Here is a 22,177-nt window from a genome sequence, read left to right as displayed (position 1 = left end):
GTCAGGTACTTCCCCCAACCCCAGGCACAGAGAGAGGCACAGAGAGAGGGACATTTTTATTGTGTAAGGTGGCCGATTGTGCAGAACAAAGATTGCATGACACAGGGGAGGCAGGGAGACCCAGAGGCCAGAGCTGGCTGGCAGAGTCCTGCTTCCCCCACCACCCAGGCAGTAAGTAGGGCAGGGACACTGATATTCTTCAGGCCCCACCAGTCAGGCAACATCTGCCGACCCAAAGACAGGAACAGGGGGCCCTCGACACCCCACTCCTAAAACATACTCATCAGGTTTGCTCTCTAGGCTGTCAGCCCCAGCCTCCTTGGCCAGCAGCTCAGCCACCCTTTCTCCAGGGGCCCTGGCAAGGAGTGGGCCTGGACCAGTAGTCTCCGACTAGGTAGCCAGGACTTCCTTCACCATGACCAGGTGCCCCAAGGGACAGCACATGGCTTTTTTGGGAAAACCTATTAGGGCACAGTGAGCTGGCAGCTTCCAGGAGCAGACGGCACAAGGGCAGGTCTTGGAGGAGGAGCCAAGGTGGGCAAGGGCTCTGGTGGGGCTTGTATCTCCGGAGACAAAAGGCTCCTAGGAGAACAGCCTAGAGGACAGGCTTTCTTCACCCTGTTGTCTCCAGTCACAATGGGCACCTGGGACCTGCCAGCCAGGACTGACCAACCTACTTGCCCCTTGCCCTGATCACGGTCCTTTAGGTTGGGGAGCACTGGGGTCTAGGACCAGCCCTCCTGGCCCTGTTCCCTCAGGTCCCCATCCTCACACCCGCTGGATCTCAAACAGCTTCACGTCCGTATCGTACCAGATGGGCGGGTCCACGTTCCTATAGAGGGAGTGGGCTATCACCTTCTAGAAGGGGGGTACCTTGGAGAAAGGGCTAGGTAGCTACAAGGCCCCCACCCATCCTGATGTCCCCAGTCTGGATGAAGAGTGCCCACCCTCAACATTAGCCCCACTGTGGATGAGAGGAACCCAGAGCTAAAATCCCCCGGTGGGTACTCCTCAAGGAGACAACCATCTCCACCCCAGGGTGTAACTTCCCGACCCCTTGCAAGGCCCACCTCAAATAGATGACACCCCACATGTAGGTGCGGAACCACATGGCAGTGCCCGAGTTCGCCTGGTACTTTCGGATGAGGATGGGGTGGGGTACAGGCAGAAGCCCCACTAGGGTACCATGTTGCAGGAACCTCAGGATCTCTGATTCATCTGTCAGGCCCCTAGAGAAAAAGGTGGGACCACTAGAATGTTCCTGGAGACTGAACCTGGAACCCTGGGGCGTGTGCTCCCGTCACCTCTGCCCCAAGTCTGAGCTGGCCCCTCTCCAGGGCCACCTAGGTTGGTACCCAGTTTCCAGACTCACTTGTCAATGCAAATCTTCTCTACCTGGGGCACCAGCACCTGCAGCAGGCGCATGATGGTCTGGAGCGGCAACTTCGACTTCCAGGACAGGATCTGTGAGAGCCATGCCCAGAGCTAAGAGACAGGCTTGACCCTGACCCAGAGCCACGGGCTCCCCAGGACAGGATCTGTGAGAGCCATGCCCAGAGCTAAGAGACAGGCTTGACCCTGACCCAGAGCCACGGGCTCCCCAGGACAGGGAGTGTGACGCTGTGATCAACAGCCTGTCTCAAGGGGAACTGTTGCTAACGGGAAGAGCCCAGGCCGTGCTGAGCAGTGCCCACAGGCCAGCTGCTGTGCCTCCTGCCTTCCGGAAGACCTCCCCCTTTAATTCTCGCAGTGGCTGGATGGCACGATCATAGGGATGGTTATTATCCCCGTCCACGGCCATCAGCGGGGCTCACAGGAAACACACAGGGAGCGGAAGCAATTTGGGGAGGAACTAGCAAGGGTGACTGACGAAAGAATCAGTCCTCTGGGCAACTACTAAAAGGTCAGACGGAGGCAAGGAAGGACAGCCGGAAGGGATGTCCCTCAGCCTGGCTTCTAGACCAAACGTCTTTGGTCTTCTCACCCCAGTCTTTCCAGAGCTGGAGCTCGGACAGACCATGCTCCATGCCGTCTACCCAAACCCCAGTTTCCAGATCCCCTGGCTGTGTTCCTCACCCAATCTGATGTCGGGTTCCACTGGCCACCGGTTGATGTGTTGGACAATCGCCGCTGCTCTCTCCATGTTTGGCTAGGCTCCTGGTTCCCCGGAAGGAATGGAAGTGACCAGGGAAGGAATGAGTACAGGGTGCGGTCATAGAGCAACAATGTGTCCCCTGCTGACCCCACTACAGGGCTACAGGGAGGTTGACTGCATCTGAGAGGTAGGTCTAGTCCTGTACCCTTTGCCCTGAGCCCAAGGCCTGGCCCGGCCCAGCCCAGCCCAGTGACAGGTTTAGGGCCAGGGGCTGACAGAGAGGGCAGGGTAAAGGCCGGACTCAGATAAGGCTGATGGATGAGGAACCCGAAGGTCACAGGGCTTTGCTGTGACCAGTAAACAGGGAAGGTCGTAATGGGCTCCCTCTCCCTGGTTCAGCGATGGCAGCCCTGATTCCCTTGCTCCAATACAGCAACTTCAGAATGTCCTGGCCTTGCCCACTCCTACACTTCAGAGTTCAGAGAAAAAGGCAATGAAGTTATGCTCTGAACTGTGCCCCAGGCATCCCCAATACCTACCCCCTCAGACGGGCTGCCTTCTACTGAGCTTGGCTGGGATTCGGGCTCTAGGGACCGCAAGGTACCATCCTCTGAGACCTGAGATTTCTCTGTCAGCTTGTCAATGCCTGGGTGGGACACAGGAGGGGGAGAGGAACACGCTATAGTGCCCCTTCTGGCCCCAGAGGTTGTGTGTGTCCTTCCCTCCTACAGCTGCCTTCAGCTCTGAGCCCTGTCAAGCTACCTTTCCAGGCCCACCCAATACTGCCACCCCCACAGGCTATTGAATTCCTTTTCCTCAGCTTCCTAGACAGGAATGACACCCCAGAGATCACACCCACTCCCTAACAATGACATCTCCAGCCAAGTCCCACACTCTCCCGCACTAAAAGCATCCAGACCTGGAGTGGCCACCAGGCTAGTCTTAAGGGTCCCCGGTTCTGCAGGGGCAGCAGGGCGGGAACCCTCCATGGAAGCGCCCTCCTGGGAACCAGCACGGGACAGGGGCTCCGGCGTCTTCCTCCGCCGCTGAAGTGCCTTGTGGATGGAGGGTGGGTCCGTGGGCAGGTTGGCCAGCTGGTGGAAGACGCCACGCTTACGAATGATGGCATAGACCAGGTTGGAATTGCCTGTGGGAGGAACATGTCTGGCCTCGCTTTGCTTCCCACTCTGCCTCTGGGATGGTTTCCAGGACCAGAGGGCAGTCTGTGAGACAGCAGGGTCTCTTCCCCAGGGATAAGAACTGGTACAGGGTATCCAGAGCAGGACAGGCCTGGCTGTATGGGTGTCAGTGGTCATCGTAGATATGGAAGATCCCCAAAAGTTAGGTTGTGGGGTGCCTGTTGTTAGGCTGTGGGATGTCAAGAAATCAGGCTGTAGGACATACCAAGGAGTTAGGTATTAGGGAGCCAAAAAAGGAGGAAAAAGAAGAAGATGAGGAGGAGGAAGAGGAGGAAGAGGAAGAGAAAGAAGAAGAAGGAGGAGGAGGAGAAGGAGGAGGAGGAGGAGGAGGAGGAGGAAGGAAGGTTTTTTTTTTTTTTTTTTGGAGGGAATAAATTAGGTTGTTGGGGTGCCCAGATGTTAGGCTGTGGGAAACAGCTAAGCCCCGAGTTCTCTCAGTATCTTGGTATATCTTGAAATCCCCTTGCAGCCCAGCGCTAAGGGGGTATATTCTGGCATGGGGGGGCAACCTGAGCCCTACCGTGTCTTCATCAACCCAGAATTAAATCTGTCACCCTCTCAGCATCACAGAGAAGTCCAGGAGGACGCTGCTGCATGTGCCCGTCCTCCGTCATCTACCTATGTTCCCACAGCTATCAGGGGGAGGTGTGAGGGCTTCCCAGAACCCTCAATGGCCCCGTCTACCTCTCCAGTCCTGTGTCGTACCATACTGCTTTCAGTTTAGCACCCATCCCAGGGCCTTTGGACATTCCCTTGCCATGCAGTGCTTTTCTGCCCACCTCACGTTCATCCATCATTCACATATATATACACATATGTATGTATATATACTATATATGTGTATATATTCATATATATACACACACATATATATGTATATTGCAAATATTTGAGTTGCTAGATCTGTGCCAAGTGCTTTTTTTTTTGAGTTACTAATTCCCCCCCCAATAATCTCTAAGAAAGGGCCTTTTTGGTTGTTTAGTTTTGCTTGGTTTTATTTTTTAAGACAGGGTTTCTCTGTGTAGCCCTAGCTGTCCTGGAACTCACTCTGTAGCCCAGGCTGGCCTCAAACTCAGAGGTCCCCCTGCCTCTGCCTCTCAAGCGCTGGGACTAAAGGTGTGCACCCTGCGAGAGGGACTCACAGCGGTATCATTATGAGCATCCCACAAATGGGGACCAAGGCTCAGAGCCAGTCACAGAGCACGTGGGTGGCAAGGTCTGGCTTGCACCGGTGACCCCAGTAAGACATCTGTTGTGGCAGCCGGCAGGCTCTTGACACTCTGAGTTTTCCAAGTATCCAAAGCTAAATGAACTCTTTGGGGTCGGGTTGTCAGCCTAAGGCCCTCCTCTGTGACTCCATGCCCCAGCTCTAAGCTCTAGGAGGGATGAGGAACACATGCTTTGATTCCCTGCTGTGCTCCCTATGCCCAGGTGCACTTGCAGGCACTCAGTAAGCGTGCACTGATGGATCCCTGGGACGGATGTTAAGCTAACAGGCAAGATCCCTGAACCAGGGGCTGGAGAGATGGCTCAGTGGTTAAGAGCACTGTCCGCTCTTCTAGAGGTCCTGAGTTCAATTCCCAGCAACCACATGGTGGCTCACAACCATCTGTAATGAGATCTGGTGCCCTCCTCTGGTGTGTGGGCATACATGGAGGCAGAATGTTGTATACATAATAAATAAATAAATCTTAAAAAAAAAAAAAGATCCCTGAACCAGGACTTCCCCTAAGCCAAGCCAGGGGCTCAGGTCAGGCCTCACCATCAAACTGGTACTGGATAATGTTGTTGAAGACCTCCAGGAGAAAGAAGACCAAGTGGTGGTTCTGGGATGCCGAAAAGAGGAACCAGGTGGTGGAGAAGGCCTCCAGCAGGTGCAGCAACTTGTTGGCAGTCACCATGGACAGGCTCTTGAGGTAGGGTGACACTGTAAGGGAGGGCCAGCCCTGAAAATCCCAGGCCAGGGCACAACTGCTCACCTCAACGGATCCCCGCTGTCCCCAGCTGCCTGAGGGACCCCCACCCTGTAAGGGAGGGCCAGCCCTGAAAATCCCAGGCCAGGGCAGAACCACTCACCTCAACAACAGATCCCCGCTGTCCCCAGCTACCTGCAGGGACCCCCCCCCCCCGACAAAGACCAGCCTCCACCACCCCACAACCTCAAAGGCACACCCGGATCATTTCTCCCAGGCATCTCCCAGATACAGAGGGAGGAAGGACAGGGACGAGGATGTAGATAAAGAACCTGGGGTTTAGAGAGGGCTATAAACCAAACCCAAGTTCCCCAGCAATAAAATGACAGGGCAGGGGCGCTCACACGGGATGTGACACCATTCAAGAGTAACAGGTTGCTGTCATGAGATTTGTATTCCTTGGGACAGCTTTGTGAGTGGGAATCAAAGAGGAAACCGCAGCTGACCTGTGTGTGTCCTTTTCCCCGCCTTTTCCCCTGACTCTGCTGAAGGCCCCAGAGGGTGGGAACAGGGACTCAGACGTTCGTCACAAGGGCATTCTCAGAGCTGCCCTTGCTTGTTAGGCACTCGGTTAGGACTCGTGAAAATAGAATCGGTGGACCAACTAAGGGAAGGTACAGAGCTCATAACCCAGCTAGAGACCTCAGGACCCACGGTGCCACCCCAGACACTCAGGAGTTCAAACGACAGTACGGTCAGCATGCTAGTCTTCACTATCACCTGGGAAGAGAGCGCGACGAGGAATTATCTAGATCATGTTCGTGTTGGGCATGTCTGGGGGGCAGCGCCTTGACTGTTAATTAAAGTGGGAAGGCCCCCTACAAATGTGGGTGGCACCATTCCCTAAGCTGGGCCCTGAACAGTTAAGACTAAGGAATCTAGCTGAGCCTATGCTGCCAGGCAGCAAGCAAGGGTCTGTCTCTTGGTTCCTGGCTGTGTATGTCCTATGACTAGCTGCTTCAGTGCCTGCCTTGACTTCCCCGCAATGACGGGCTGTGACCTGGAATTATAAAGCCAAATAAATGCAAGGATCTTTGTTACGGCAACAGAAATGTAAAAGGGATCTATCAAGGAACCACAGTGGCCAAGAGACATTCACGAAAGTCATTCCGCTCTAGCTACCCACCATGCAGGACCCCCAGCTAGCCTGAGCCCTCCTGCCTCCATTCCCAGAGAGCAGCCTGCAGGCCCTGAAGATGCTGTTGATAGCCTCACATTGTAACTCCAACAGCCCAAACCTCTGCTACCCAATAGCTAGCCAGCAGCCATATGTGGCCATCCAATGTCTGCCACATAGCCAGTGTCCACTGAGATGTCCTGCGTGAACAGAGCGCACACAAGACTTTGAAGACTGGATATGAACAGGACATAAACTACCTCAATGGGTTTTATACTTTCTTCATATATAAGAGGAGGTGTTTTGAATTTAGATTATATAAAGTGTATTCTAAAGCTTTTTAGAAATTTTATCTATTATCGTGTGCACGAGTATGTGTGTGTGTGTGTGTGTGTGTGTGTGTGTGTGTGAGAGAGAGAGAGAGAGAGAGAGAGAGAGAGAGAGAGAGAGAGAGTCAGTCACAGGACAACTTGGTGGTGTCAATTCTCTCCTTCCACTTTTACACCCCAACTTGCATGGCAAGAGATATTATCCTCTGGGCCATTTCATAGACTCTGAAGCATTTATCACCTGTCCCTGTTGCCTCTTATACTATACGAAAAAAAATCAGCATTAACATGTGGCTGTCTTATTCCAGGCGATAAAGCCAGGCAGGGACCTGATGTCTGGTTGGCCTGTGGCCTGGCGCCATCTGCTGGTGGTGAGCTTGGGGAACTTAGGCTCTGGGCTCTTACCGTTGACCACAATGGTGAGCAGGCAGTCAAAGAGGGGTTGTAGCCGCTGGTGACCACTGGTAATGATCTTGTGGAATACCTATGCAGGGAGGAAGGGGGATGGCGTGAATGACCCACCATCTCCAGACTCGGCCAAGAAGAGAATGTCACCCCCAAGCCCCCAAGTCAGACCATGCACACACACACACACCCTTACCACGATGAGCAAATCTGCATGTGTGCCTGTGAAGACAGGGATGTCCATGGGCACGCGCACTGAGTAGGGCTTGTTCAGTCGGACCCCAAAGTTCCTCTCCCCACTCAGAAGCAGCAGGATGAAGACCCCAATATGCATCAGGCCCACCCGAGCTGAGGCACACAACATAGGAAGTGTCACACGGGCAGGAAGGGGAGGGGAGAACTCAGCAAAGACCCATCTACAGGGGCCCGAGGGGGCCCCTTATGGAAGGTTAGGACACTGGGCTTGAGTTTCTGGGAGGCAGGACACACTGGCTGGACCCCACCCGAAACGAGACCCCATATCCACCCCGGGATCACAGGCCCATGCTGTCATACATTGATCTGCCCGGGCGTCGTTGAGAAAATAGAGGATGGGGACCAGGATATCCAGCACGTCACTGCTCTTCAGGACAAAGAAGAGGAATTTCTGGGAATGAGAGAGGGAACAGGTGGGCTGGGTCAGTGCCAGGACTGGCTCCGCCCCACCTTGTCCCACCTAGGCTGGGGAGACCCCCAAGCTATGCCAGTCCTTGGACCCTGTGGACCCCGCTAAATCATCAGCTCTGTCCCTCCATGTCTATAGCCCTCGGAGCCCACTCACCTTGTTGAAATCGCAGAGTTTCCAGAAAAGAACCAGCAGCTCCTGATGGAACTGGATTTTCTTGGTGGAGTTAGGAAGGTAGGTCTGGAGCAGGGGGTTGGACAGCAGCCGAGCTATGCCCTTGAGGATGAACTGGAAGTCCTGGGGGACAGAACAGGGCTCCTTCCAGCCTGGCTCCCTCCAGCTCAGGATACCCCTGCAAATGCCTCCTCACTCTCCCATAACCTTACAATCTCCAATCGAGGGACTTAGGTTTGGACATTACTGCTGGCACCCCAGAAAACTGAGCCTCTGCCTTCCCTCCAGCAAGTCAGAGGACCCCCTACGCAAGGTTGAAGCTCCCGGTAACCCCCAGATGGACCTCTGAACCAGGCTCCCTAACCACCTGGATTCCTTGACAGGGACTAGCCTTTGCCCCTCCCCCCAGCACCTCCAGCCCCTTCCCCATCACACACAAGATTCTCATAGAGCTCTCATTTACTGGGCACACCACACAAGCTGAGCTATGTTCTATTTTGATCTTGGGGGGTGGGGAGGGGGCTGGCTCAGCTATAGTCCCTCACTGTGCATCTGCAGAAGTTAGAGTCCCAGGAACTATGGCACCTCCCCTCTCCCTGAGTCTGCCTGGACATTAAAGCCACCTCTGAACCCCAACATTACAGCAACCTCCCCTTTGGGAAGCCGCCTTGGTTACCCTGGTGCATTCGGGGCCTGAGCCCTTTATTTTCTTTCCTTCTTTCATTTATTTACTTGTTTTTGTTTTTATTTTTGGCTGTTCTGGGACTTGCTTTGTAGACCAGGCTGGCCTTGAACACAGAGATCCGCCTGCCTCTCGAGTGCTGGGATTAAAGACAAGTGCTGCTACACCTGGCTTATTTATTTACTTTTAAAGACAGGGTGTCCTGTAGTCCAGGCTAGCCAAGAATGACTAAACTTTCAAGTCTCCTGCCTCCACTTCCCAAATGCTGGCATTACACGCACCTGGTTGTGTGGTGCTGGGGATGGAGGGAGGGTTTTGTGCATGTCAGGCAAGTGCTCTACCATCTGAGCCACACAGCCCCAACTCCCATCAGCCCTTTCTGCACCTCAAAATCTCCCAAACATTGCCATTACTATTTAACTTAGGGTGGCCATGCATGAAATGCAGAAGGACAGGACTCCTCTATCCCCACAGCCGTTGCAGAAGGTGGGCAGTTAGAGTCCTCCATCTATGCCCAGCTCACCTCCTCACGATGAATCCGGGACAGGTAGTTCACAAACAGGTTCTCAGGCCCCGGAGGCTGCCAAGGGGAGGAGCTATGATGAGCAGATGCTCCACTCTGGTGAGCCTGGGCAGCAGCAGATGAACGCCCCCAGGTCCCCTCCCATGGTGTGCCTCTTGCCCAGGACCTCTGCTAAGAGATACCATCTGCCTCCAGCCATCTCTCCATCCCATCCTTACATCAGCATCGTCCATGGCAGTGCCCGTGGTGGTGCCATCCACAGTGGGCGTGGTGCTGGTGGCACTGTCATGGTCCAAGGTGACAATAAGCACCTGAGCGGCCTCCTCCACCAAGGGCTCCCGGTAGTCCGAGAAGAGCAGGTGGTTGTAGGGGATGCCGTAGCCCACAGGGTCGTAGGCACACACGGTGTTGAGGAGCGAGGTAAAGAGAGGCAGTGCGTGTCTGCAGGGGAGAGCGGAGCAGAGCTGCAGGGCTGCTCCCCTGGGCCTGCCTCTCAGGCCACAGAAGAAGCTGCTGAGCTACTGGGCTGCAGGCTAGGACCAGGGAGGCAGTAGTGTCCCTTAGACCCTCCCTATCCACGCATGAAGTTGACCCCGACCAGGGCCAGGCTGGGCCAAGGGTGAGGGGCTCCTTGTGGAGAACATGCTCACACCCTTCTCAGTGCTCAGGGGCTTCAGACAAGCAGTTAGAAGAGCAAGGGAACACAGCTTCCCCTTGGGGAGCAGGACCCAGGTCCATCCCCCAGCTCCCGGGCCACAGAATGATGTGAACTGGGTCCAGAAGATGTCAGCGTTCAAGTTCCTCATCTTACAGGTGAGGAGACTGTGATCCAGCAGTTAAACAAGCAACAAAGAGTGGCCGTTTGTCTGACGCAGCCATGAGGAGAAACTCTGGCCAGCCTCTGACTGTGACTGGGTGGGAGCCTTCCTCTTCTGGGGATAAAAAGAAGTCCAGCAGGAAGCCCTCAAAACACAGAGGAGGCGAGCTGTGCTATGCAGGGATCAGAGTCCAGAAGCGGGAAGGTTAAAAGTTTCAGAATGCCAGCACCTGAGCCAGCATCATAGCCGCCTAGAGCTGGGCATGCCCAGTTGGAGTGCGTGTTTCAAATATCGTGTCCCACGGATGACTGTGCGACACCCACTTGTACTCGTGAGTGTCCCCTCCTGGTCCAGACCTCTCCTCTTCTCCACCCCCTGACCTAAAGGACAGCCACAGGTCCCATGTGGCTGGCTGCTGAGTGCTATTGAGTGGTTGGTCCTGATGAAGTGTGCGGGAAATACTAACTACACACCGGAGGTGGGGAAAGAAGCGTAAGTGAAGGAAACGCAGATGATCTCCATAGTTCTATAAATTCATTGCAAAGATAGCGCTCACTTTTTAAAACACACTTGAGTTCAATAAAATAGACAAATTAATTTCCTTTCTTTTTGCTTTTGGGACAGGATCTTACATACCCCGGGCTAGCCTAAAACTCACTAGTAGCCAGTGATGACCCTAAATTTATTACTTCTTCTGCCTCCTCCACCTCTGGAATGCTGGGATTAGAGTTGTGCACCACCACACCCAGTTCACACCCAGTTCACGTGGTGCTGGTGGTCAAACCCAGGACTCCATGCACACTAGGCAAGTACTCTACACACAGAGACGCCTATCAAGCTACTCACATTCTATTTGTAATGAACAATGTGATTCCAGGAAAGACCTGGAGCCGGGTGGTGGTGGCGCACGCCTTTAATCCTAACACTCGGGAGGCAGAGGCAGGTAGAGCTCTGTGAGTTCGAGGCCAGCTTGGTCTACAAAGCAAGTTCCAGGCCAGCCTGTTGCGCAGAAAAGACTCTGTCTCAAAAAAGAAAAAGAAAAGAAAAGATAAAAGAAAAAAAACAGCTAGGAGACCTGGACCTGGGCCACCCAAGGGCCCCCAGGAGGTTTGGGGCCTTGATGGTTCAAGGGTGTAGCTAAATTATGATTTCATGCCACCAGGGGGCAGCACCTTCCCCCTAAATAAAGCCAATAGGGCTTAACTCACCAGTGCCCAGGCAATATTAGAAAGGCATGTAGTCTCTCACCTGTTTTCTGTGGAACAAAAGAACTGAACCCAGGGGTTGGGGCTGCCACTTTCTGGAGATGGCGGCAGGTACATGGCCTCTGAGAAGCATGTCAGCAGCAGCTTCAGCAGCTCCATCCTGCAGGAAGGACCAGAAAGGGTGCATTAGGACCCATCTCCCTCTAGGAGGGAGTTGCCAACCCTGCCCACCACCCTGGCCAAGGACCATGGAAGAAATGACCCCTGTTCCCGAGGTTGGATGGAAGACCTGTGGGTCTCAGAGCTATGCAAAGGCCCAGCCCGGGTCCAGCTCACCGGTTCATGTCGTGGATGTAGTTGGGCTGTGGGGAATGAGCAAAGCCCACACCAGCCTCCCAGATGTATTCACAGCTGTCCAGGGAATGGACATCTTCTGCTGAGTCCTGGGAAGAGAGAGGAACTGTAGGATTTTGGGGTGGGGGACACAAAACAACAGCCACATGACGCATGCCCAGAGGACCCAAGCTTCCCACTGTCCCTAGTTGCACAACATACCCCAGTATTCTCCTAAAGACAGCCCCCCACTAGGCCCCAGGTCCCAATGTAAGGAGAGAAACAAATGTGGTTGGATTTCTTAAAATGCTCAGTTTTCTTCAGTCTTATATTGGTAATTTTACTTGCTGAGTCCAGTCTGAGGCAGGAAAGAGGGAGGGGAAGGTTAGGGGGATGAGGTGTGGCAGGCTGGGGGGACTTTCCTGGTTCTAGCCCTGCACCCCTCCCACCTCAGGTAAAGAGGACAACAGGTGCCTTGCACAGCTGGACACCAGCTGGCTCCTCTCCAGCTGTACAACCCCTCCCCCACCCAGGAGATAGACCTAACAGCCTTGCTCTCTGGGCCACCCCTACCCCCCCCCAGGAGATACAGACCTAACAGCCTTGCTCTCTGGGCCACCCCTACCCCCCCCAGGAGATAGACCTAACAGCCTTGCTCTCTGGGCCACCCCTACCCCCCCTGGAGATAGACCTAACAGCTTTGCTTTCTGGGCCACCCCTACCCCCCCCTCCCCCAGGAGATATAAACCTAACAGCCTTGCTCTCTAGGCCACCCCTCTATCTCCGGCCTCAAGAGCCCAGGAGGCGATGTCGTGGTGTCTCACCACGTTGTTCCTCCGGTGGCTCTGCACGGTGAAGTCTGGGCAGAAGAGCAAGTCAGCGATGGCCAGGAGCAAGGACTCGGCCAAGGGGCGAGCATTCTCATCCTCTTCCTCCCCCTGCAAGAGATGCAGGCTGCTCAGTGGAGGCCGGCCAAGAAGAGGTGGTCCCAGGGCTCAAGGGTGTAAAGGACAGGGACCGGGTCTTCGCAGGCATACGTAGATGGACAGATGGACGAGGGAGGAAGAGGAAGTGAATTCCTGCTCATCCCAAACTTCCCTAAGCCAGAAGAGAGCAGAACAAAGACAGGAATTGGGGAACAGTGAGGAAATCTCCCCCTCACCAGGGTGTCAGACACCAAGCTCAAGTGTTGCAGCCCTCTTGGAAATCATGGGGGCTCAACCCTTGGCACTTGCTGGAGATAAGCCCAGAGCAGGTGGGGTCTGGGAGAAGACAAGAAATCTGGTCCCTCTGGACCTTCTAACGACAGGCACTGGGTCCTATCCCTGCACCCCGCTCCAGGATATAGGGAGCAAAGGCCTCTTGGGAGGGAAACTGAGGGCCTGAAAAGTTGGTCCTGGCTCCTTCCTCCTCAGCGGCACTCTATCCCTAGTCCCCATCCCTACACTTCCTCAACAGCAAGTGACCCTGCCTGGGTCCTCCCCTCCTCCCTGGCCATGCCCACAGACCCCTCCACGCCCTGCCCCGGGCACTGTGGACCAGAAGAAGCCCCTCCAGTCGGGGTCCTCGAAGATGTAAGGCAGCACTCGGGTGAGCAGCCTGCTGCAGTTCAGGACCACCTGCTTCTCCTTCTCCGAGTGGCAGCCACTCTCTGCTCCTTGTACCAGCTTCTCCACAGCCTGCGGGCACAGAGCAAGGGAAGAACATGGGAAGTGACCCTTTGGGTGTAGGCCACCCAGGCTGGAGAGGTCAGCTAGTTCATGGGAACTGAGATGTGGTTAAAACGCAAGCCTTGAATCTAAGCACTCGGGAAGCAGAGGCAGGTGAATCTCTGTGAGTTCGAGGTCAGCCTGGTCTACATAGCGAGTTCCAGGACAGCCCGGGCTACACAGAGAAACCCTATCTCAAAAAACAAACAAATAGGGCTGGAGAGATGGTTCAGAGGTTAAGAACACTGACTGCTCTTCCAGAGGTCCTGAGTTCAATTCCCAGCAACCACATGGTGGCTCACAACCATCTGTAATGAGATCTGGTGCCCTCTTCTGGCAAGCATACATGGAAGGAATGTTGTATACATAATAAATAGATAAATCTTAAAAAAAAGAAAAAAGCCAAAAAGCAGCCCAGAGCATCAGGATAGCAGAGTTCAGCCCCCTGGATGACCAAGACCTCATCTGCAGCACCCCTCACTTGAAGAGTATGTACCCACCTTATTTTCTTCTGAGAGCCTCTTTTGCTCCTAATCCTTTTGTTTAACCCCATATAGAAGTGCCTTTTTTAAAAAATTTTTAAAAAAGGACTGGGGCTGGAGAGGTGACTGTGAGGTTAAGAACATGTGTTGTTTAAGCAGATATGGAGGTGCACACCTTTAAGCCCAGCACTCAGGAGGCAGAGGCAGGTGGCTCTTTATGAGTTCAAGGCCAGCCTGATCTACACAGTGAGTTCTAGCACAGCTAGGGCTATGTAGAGAGACCATGTCTCAACAAAACAAAACAAACGTCCTCATAGAGGACCCAGGTTCAGTTCCCAGCACCTACAATGGTGGCACACAACCATCCATGACTCCAGTTCCAGGGGATCCAGTTCCTCCTTCTGATCTCCTCAGGCATCACACATGCATACGAAACACATACATACATCAGGCAAAACACTCAAACACGTAAAGTAAAATAAATAAATAAATCTAAATTTTCTTTTAAATTTGTCATAGAGGAAAAAAACAACAGCACCTTATGGGAAAGCAAAATGAGCTAGTGTATGAAAAGTACCGGCCAAGGCGGGATAAAGCGCTCCTCCACGGTGGCCGTGATTACTTTCCCCTCAACCCTACCAAGGAGAACTTGAAGCAAAGAGGCTAGACCTCTAGGACCTGGGGATGGGGTATTCCGAATGTGTGCTCTGTCTCTCTGCAGACTGGGTCACTCGGCCACCCTGGGGAAGAGGGAAGCAGCAGTAAGGAGCCAAACAGCCCTTACCTTATAGCACAAGGTGGCCAGGTTAGAGGGTGACTCCTCTCGCACTGCCCGGATCTCTGCCGCTGGCACCAATGCAAAGACGTCCTGCACCGAGGTGGCTGTATCTGCCCAGAACTGGTCCCAAAACGCATCGTCGGTGGCTTCCACAGGCTACAGGGGAATCCAGTGTCCACAGTTACACAGCTCCTTCCCCATAGCTCCAGACAAACCCCTGGCAGGAGACCACAAACGCTACCCTCCATCCCAGTCAGCACCCAGGAGCCTCCCAATCTGGAGGAAGAGCTTTTTCAGCTGCCACAAGACGGGGGTCAGCGGTAAGATAAGTGCGCTTGGTCAAGGGTCAGCTGGTACTAAAACCATCTGAGTCCCCAAGGGTTTGTGTATCCCTGGCTAAGTTCTCATTCTCCCATGAAAGAGAAGCTGACATCCTTGCCGGGCCATATCCCAAGGCCACACCAGGAGGTCAAGCTACTAGAAGCGAGACAGGGCTGCCCTCAAAGGAAGATAACAAAGGACACAAGCATTCCATTTAGTCACCAGCCGGGCAGTGGTGGCGCACGCCTTTAATCCCAGCACTTGGGAGGCAGAGGCAGGTGGATCTCTGTGAGTTCGAGACCAGCCTGGTCTACAAGAGCTAGTTCCAGGACAGGCTCCAAAACCACAGAGAAACCCTGTCTCGAAAAACCAAAAAAAAAAAAAAAAAAAAAAAAAAAACCAATCCATTTAGTCACCAATGCTGTCCTCTTCAGCACATCTACCAAACGCCCAGCTCACTGACCCCTCCCCACATGCTCCTCTCAGCATCCACGGCTAGCCCATGCTGCAGGTCCAGTCACTTTCTGGGAGCTCCAGCCTCCAACGCTACCCCTCTTGGGCTGTTTGTACAATGGCCTCTGACCCCAGACACCAAAGCAAACAGCCAAAGTTACATAAAGGCCTTTGGGGTTCCCACCACCTGCTGGATGGAGTCTAAACATCAGCTCAACTCTGTTGATAGAGGGCTCGTCTCAAAACAGCACACATGGAACTGGAGAGATGGTTCAGAAGTTAAGAAAACTGGCTGCTCTTCCAGAGGTCTTGAGTTCAAGCTCTAGCAACCACACGAAACCACCTATAGTGGGATCTGGTGCCCTCTTCTGGTGTAAGGGTGTACATGCAGATGGAGCACTCAAACATTAAATAATTAAAAAAAAAAAAGCACACACAAGTCAGGCAGTGGTGGTGCATACCTTTAATCTCAACACTCAGGAGGCAGAGATGGGCAGAGCTCTGTGAGTTCAAGGCCAGCCTCATCTACAGAGAGATTTCCAGGACAGCAAGCTCTATACAGAGAAAACCAAACTAGGGCTTTTGCTCAGGCTGCCCCCATTTCCCATTATAAGCTTCTCATTTCAACAATAATTACAAAGTCCTATAGGCTTGAAGCTTGACAGATGACTCATTTGGTAAAGGGGCTTGCCACCAAGTTTGATGACCTGAATATTGAACTCAGGATCTACCTTATCCAAAGGAGTACACCAGCTCCCACAGGTTGTCCCCTGACCTCCACACACACATGTGACTTTGCACAAATATAAGCCTGCCACACACATACACAGAGAAGTGTTTTGTTGTTATTGTTTATTTTGACATATCAGGTGTGGTGGTGCACACCTTTAATTCCAGCACAAGGGAGACAGAGGAAGGTGGATCTCTCTGTGTTTGAAGGCAGCCTGGTATACGTAGTGAGTTCCAGGACAGCCAGAGCTACATATCTCAAGAACGAACAAAAGATAATTAACAAAGTCCTAAAGGCCCTATTGAGACAAGCACATATATGGCCCTGGGGGCTGGAGATGGCTCAGAGGTTAAGAGTACGTGCTGCTCTTCCTTCAGATTCAGGTACAGGGAACTTCAGCTCCAGGAGAGCAAGATCTGGCGCCCTCTTCTGGCCTCCATAGGAACATGCACATTTGTGGCATACACACAAAGAAATACACATAAATAAAAACAAATTTTAAACATAAAACGTGTGGTCTTTGAATTATATAGACAGTCCTACAAGCAAAAGACCAAGGCAACCAATTTATTTATTTTTTTAAATTTTTTATGATTTATTTATCTTTATTTTATGTGCATTGGTGTGAAGGTGTCAGATCCCCTGGAACTGGATTTTCAGACAGTTGTGAGCTGCCATGTGGGTGCTGGGAATTGAACCCGGGTCCTCTAGAAGAGCAGTCAGTGCTCTTAACTGCTGAGCCATTTCTCCAGCCCCAAGGCAGCCAACTTAGATGATAAATTTCATCTCTAAAACCTCCTCCCGCACTGATGACACTAGAACCCCCTCCAGCGCTGATGAAGCTAGAACCCCCTCCCGTGCTGATGACGCAGATTGGCATCACCTGACAGGCGGGAACCTCAAGCTGGGCATAGCGATGCATCCTCTTAAAACCAGCACTCTCGGGAGGCAGAGGAAGGCAGATCTCTGAGTTCGAGGCCAGCCTGGTCTACATAGTAACTTCCAGGACAACTACACATAGAAACCCTGTCTCAAAAGAACCAAAAGAATAAAAAGAAAAAGAAAATTCCTCCATAAGATTGGGTTATAGGCAGGCTTATAGGACATTTTCTTTTTTTAGTAGCTGATGAGGGATGGTCTAGCCCAGCTATCCCTGGGTTGGTGATCCTGGGTTCTATAAGAAAACAAGTTGAGCAAGCCATTGGGAATAAGCAGTACCCCTCCACAGCTTCCTCATCAGCTCCTGCCTCCAGGCTCCTGCCCTGCCTGAGTTCCTGCCCTGATTTTCTTTGATGGTTAAATGGGATATGGAAGTGTAAACCACATAAACCCTTTCCTCCACAAGCTGCTCTGGTCATGGTGTTTCATCTCTGTGTACAGGCATGCTCCTACCCGGGGAACCTCCAGTCCCAATCTCTGTTCATCACGTTCTTTTTGTCTGTTTGTGTTTCCAGACAGGGTTTCTCTGTGTAGTCCTGATTGTCCCTGAACTCACTCTGTAGACCAGGCTGCCCTCCTACAGAGATCCGCCTGCCTCTGCCTCCTGAGTGCTGGGACTCAAGGCCTGTGCCATCACCACCTGGCTACGTCATCACATTCTTGACTCAGGTCTAGATGAGCCTGCCTGGCAGCCCTTTGTCCCTGTCCTTGCTGCTGAGGCGGGTACTGACAAGGCTGAGTGCCAGGGGGCTGCTCAAACCCAAGGCTGGGGAATGCACACTTCAACAAAGTGCCACTCCCTGAACAAAAGCCCCCCCACTCCACTCCAGAGCCCAACTCCTGGCTGCAGCCTATCTCAGAACTGGTAGAGCAAGTTAGCTGGAGGTAAACAAAGGCCTAGGGAGAGGCCCTGGAGGTGGGGTTTGCCAGACCTCAGCTATACAGCCATCTGATACCCATGGGGGGCAGGCAGGAGCTGGGGACCCCAGTCTGAGTGGCCTGGAGCCAGTGGAATGAGAAGTCGCCCTCAGAAGGCCTGTGGAGCTCCCCCCATTGGAAGTACCTCTGGAAATCTGCCAACTCTTAATACCCAACCCACCTCCCAGGTAGTTACCACCCTTAAAGGGGCAGAAGCCCAGCTGAGCACAGCTAGGCATGACCTCTGACCTTGTTCATTAGGTAAGCATCACCTAGGGACTGAAATCCAAATGAAACTTAAGAGGGGCCTTAGAGGCTGAACCCAGAAGAAGAGGGGAAACCCTTCAGAAACGAGCACGTGTCTTCCTGCCCACCCCAACCTTCTTCATGTAGCCAGGGCTAGCCTGGAATTCTCTGTGTAGACCAGGCTGGCCTTACAATAACCCTCCAGCCTCAACCCCCAAGTGCTGGGATTACACCACACCTGGCTGTGGAAGTCAAAACGCCACCCCTTCACAACCTCTCATTACAGAGACTGAACATAGGACCTCATGATCGCTAACCTCAGTCTGCATCTCCTCCCCTGATCCCACTGTGCCTTAGGCATTTGCATTGGTTGAGGGAACCAGATATAGCTTTAAAAAAAACTATTTTATTTTTATCTATGAGTATGTGTGTTTCTGTGTGCATGAACATGTGTGGGGTCTTGAACAGAGGCCAGAAGAAGGTGTTGGGTCTCCCAAAGCTGGAGCCATAGGGAGCTGTGAGCCACCCACATGGGTGCCGTGAACTTCTCTTCATCTTAAAGAATAGTGAGCCCTCTTAACCACTGAGCCATCTCCCCAGTCCCCAGCTGAGGCTTCAATAATCTCCTTCTGGGGAGGGGGTGGCAAGCAGTAAAACCAGCTGTGATCTACCTGGATGAGGATGATCTGTTCTGACAGGTGATCAAAGCATTCTAGCACACACGAGTGCGCATGTGAACATGTGCCTATCAGCTCTGACCCTGGCCTGCAGCAGAGCATTCTCAGATAGGCAGGATCCTGGGGTGGAGGGAAATCTCTGATCTTGTAACGCCCCACTCTGTGGTGCCAGCCAAGAGAGGAGACAGGAAACACAGCCAATGTGGCTGGCCTCAGAGTTAGAGCTAAGCCCGGCAGCCCAGGGCTGGCCAACAGGGCAGGAAGAAAACAGGATGCAGGGCAGGAAGGCAGGGAAGGCTAACCGGCAAGCGCTCACACCCGAGCGCTCAGGCCCGGGCTACAGGAAAGAGTCCACTGTCCGCTACCCAAAGCACAGCCTCTGGGGGCCTGGAAGTGAGGTCGTTCTGAGGTCAACACACCCGAAGCACCTTGCGGATACTGAGTGCAGGTCCAGGAAGACCATCGCGGATTCTTGAATCCCAGCTGCCCAAAGTTGACACCGCAAAGAGTCTAAGGTCTTGGCCCCCTCCCACCTGTGAGAGTTCCACGTTTACACGAAAGCCCATGGCCTGGTGAGATGGCTCAGCAGTGAGGGTTCTTGGTAAAAACACTTCGGAAAGGCACTTCATGCTTGCTGATAGGCAAGTCTAAGAACCTAATTCCAACCCTTAGCGACTGCATGGTGAGAAAAGAGAGCCGACTCCCACAGGTTGTCCTCTGACTGCCACACATACACCACAGTGTACACACGCAGACACACACATATACCCCAAAACAAATAAAAATAAATAATATAAATTGAAAAGAAGGGGTGGGAGAGGTGGAAGAAAAAGAGGAGGAGGAAGAAGGGGAAAAGGAAAAGGGGAAGAGGGAGAGGGGGGAAGATGAAGAGGGAGAGGGAGGGGGAAGAAGAAGTGGGAGAAACCCAGACTAGGTCCCCAGCCTACTCTAGGCTCTGGTTCAAGCAACTGACTCCTTTCTGCTAAGAACAGACCATCTAATCCAGGAAGAGACACGAATGCAATATTCAGGGGAGGGAGCCAAAGCAGGTCACTGCCCACCTTCCTAGATCTGTCTGAATTTATCCTGCCCCCAAGGGACCTGCTGAGCCCACCACACCTTCCAGCGAGGCAGTAAACATGGGAGACACCCTCTCTGTCACCCTCCGCTGTGCGAGGTGCCCCACACCGCCCTCCTCTGCTGCCCACAGACCTAGAATCTCATCTCTGAGGTTCTGGAACAAGTCACGGGGAGCAAAAAGAAGTTCTGGTTTGCATCAGGGGCCTCTCAGCTGGAAATGGGCTCTCTGGACAGAAGCCCTGGCATTTCGTTTTTCAGCCCCTGACCTTTCCAAGGTGGGCAGCAGAGTGTGGGAGCAGAGGTCGGCCCTCTGAGGCTGTGACTGGTTGGCCATGGGAAGATGGTTTCCCTGATCTCACTCAAACTGGCCAAGAACAATATAGAGCTCAGAGAACAACAGGGTGGGGGTGGGGTTCCAGATGGCAGGAGGTCCAGAGCCCTTTGACAGCCAGTCCCCTGTCCCCCAGGGACATGGCTGGCTCTCTCCATAATCATAGCAGCCTGGTTCTGGCAATAAGGAGTAAGGGGAGAACAAGGAAGGAGCCTGCTTGTTCGTTCCCAGCTGCCCAGACTCGAAATAACCACAGAAGGGCTTCCCACACCATTGCTGGGTCAAGAGGTGTGTAGTGGAGATAAGAGGAGGAGGAGGCTTCTGTGACACTTGTGGACTCAGGGGGAAATGAGAGAGCATGGATTGGACTGGAGGTACCTACGGCTCCCTCTCCAACAGACTAAAGGCAATCTGGGAGTCCCTCCTCATGCGCAAACCCGGAATCTCCATTTCGGGTACCAGAAAGCACAATCAACCAGCACCACCGGGCCCGGAGAAGCCCCTGGAGCATCCCTAGCTGGAAAGCGGATTTCCCTAGGCCTGAGGACAGCTCCTCTTCTTACCCTGATGCTGCCGCCTGCCACTCTGTGAGCTCCCAGGAAGACCTGGGCCTTCCCTGCCCGCAGGCATCAACCAGGGCCCAGAGAGGCCGCCGCTGCCACCGCACACCAGCTGTTTTCCCCGACCCCGGCAGGCGCCGGCCCGGCTTTGTTTGCATTGAGTCAGCCCGGGCCCGTGCGTCCGGGACCGTGGGCACTGAGGGCAGGGAGGAGAGCAGGCGATGGATGGGTAGGTGGGAGCGGGAAGCTGGCTGGTTATGCGAGGCTGCCGGCACTGGGGGGCGGGACAGGGGGCGGATAACGTTGTCGCCGCCGGCTTTAGGAGTAGGCACACGTCAGCCTAAGGTGGCAGCAGCAATGCCCGGGAGAGTGTTCCCAGGGGAGAGGAGGCTTAGGGTGGGATCCCAGAGGTAGAGATGGAGCCCTGAGGTACAGAGGGAAGATCTCGTTCCGGCGCTAGTCTCAGCATCCCCCTCTGGACTAGCTGGTCACCCTACGCTCGAGTGAGCCAAGTTCACCCAGCCCCCGTCATTGCCCTGCCCCCAAGCCGGGCAGGTGGATGAAGAGGCTGGGCCCCCGGGCGCACCTGCGTCTTGGTGGTCAACTGGATCACCGCCTTCCGGAAGTTCAGCTTGGAGTCTGCGGACCCCATGTCGATGGAGCCCGCTCCGGCCCAGCCCCGGGTTCCGACTCTGTCGCGGACTCGGGCTCTGGCTCCAGCTCCAGCTCCGCGGCCCCAGCTGCTCTCGGAGGAGCGGAGCTGCGAACCCCGCCCGCCGCCGGCGTCGGCCCCGCCCCTTGTAGCCCCGCCCTTAGGTCCGCCCCTACAAGGCCCCGCCCCTCCGCACCTGCCGTTTATTCCTCCAGAGAAGTCCAGAGTTCTCTGTGGAACCCAAATCCTGGTCCTTCGGCCCTTCGTTCTACAATCGAGTGTTATTCCCCATCCCACCTCTCTCTTCTGTCCATTAGTCCCGAAGACGGAAATCCTCCTGGCATCTCATCCCCTGCTTCCCACTGTGACTCTTCATTCCCTTTCTGTCCTGGGGCCTGTCGTCTCTCCTCCAGCCATCTCTACCTGACTTTCCCGCTTCCCTACTGTTGTTATCGGAACATTTGTTTTGTTGTTGTTGTTGTTGTTGTTGTTGTTGTTTTTTGGTTTTGAGGGGTTTTGTTTGTTTCTCTTTCTGATCTGTTCAACCCATGGGTCCAGCCCTGCAGTTACTCTAACCACAACTGCGGGCTTAGCCCTTGCTTGTGTGGAAGGAGGGGCTGTCTCAGTGCCTGATCCGGGAAGGCAGTTCCGCACCTCGCTGGCAGCGGTCCATCCCTCGGGTCTTGACCTTTCTGGTCCCCTGACCTCCCTGGGAACTCCTTGAAGTGCAGAGGAGCTGGCACACGACGATGCTGTGTCCCAGGAGGACCACATCACAGAACCT

The 22,177-nt window shown here is 53.7% G+C and overlaps 1 protein-coding gene across 1 annotated transcript; it reads right to left on the bottom strand.

Moving 5' to 3' along the window:
- Positions 1-41: 41 nt before the first annotated feature.
- On the bottom strand, positions 42-21,521 carry Hid1 (HID1 domain containing). Its single transcript, XM_041636131.1, has 19 exons — positions 21,328-21,521; positions 14,493-14,642; positions 13,026-13,196; positions 12,342-12,455; positions 11,521-11,627; positions 11,228-11,344; positions 9,380-9,602; positions 9,162-9,218; positions 7,939-8,079; positions 7,674-7,764; positions 7,315-7,466; positions 7,119-7,197; positions 5,057-5,221; positions 3,015-3,242; positions 2,635-2,741; positions 2,077-2,157; positions 1,373-1,464; positions 1,071-1,229; positions 42-832 (listed from the first exon to the last, which is right to left on the bottom strand). The coding sequence occupies exons 1-19, from the start codon at positions 21,391-21,393 to the stop codon at positions 769-771; spliced, it is 2,364 nt and encodes a 787-aa protein (XP_041492065.1). The 5' UTR covers positions 21,394-21,521; the 3' UTR covers positions 42-768.
- Between the last annotated feature and the right edge of the window lie 656 nt (positions 21,522-22,177).

Source organism: Microtus oregoni, unplaced genomic scaffold (assembly GCF_018167655.1).
Source record: "Microtus oregoni isolate MIOR12 unplaced genomic scaffold, Mior012 000048F_ref0000485, whole genome shotgun sequence".
In the NCBI taxonomy this organism is placed as follows: Eukaryota; Metazoa; Chordata; class Mammalia; order Rodentia; family Cricetidae; genus Microtus; species Microtus oregoni.
The sequence above is the reverse complement of the archived record's forward strand: the minus strand, read 5'-3'. Positions and strand labels throughout refer to the sequence as shown.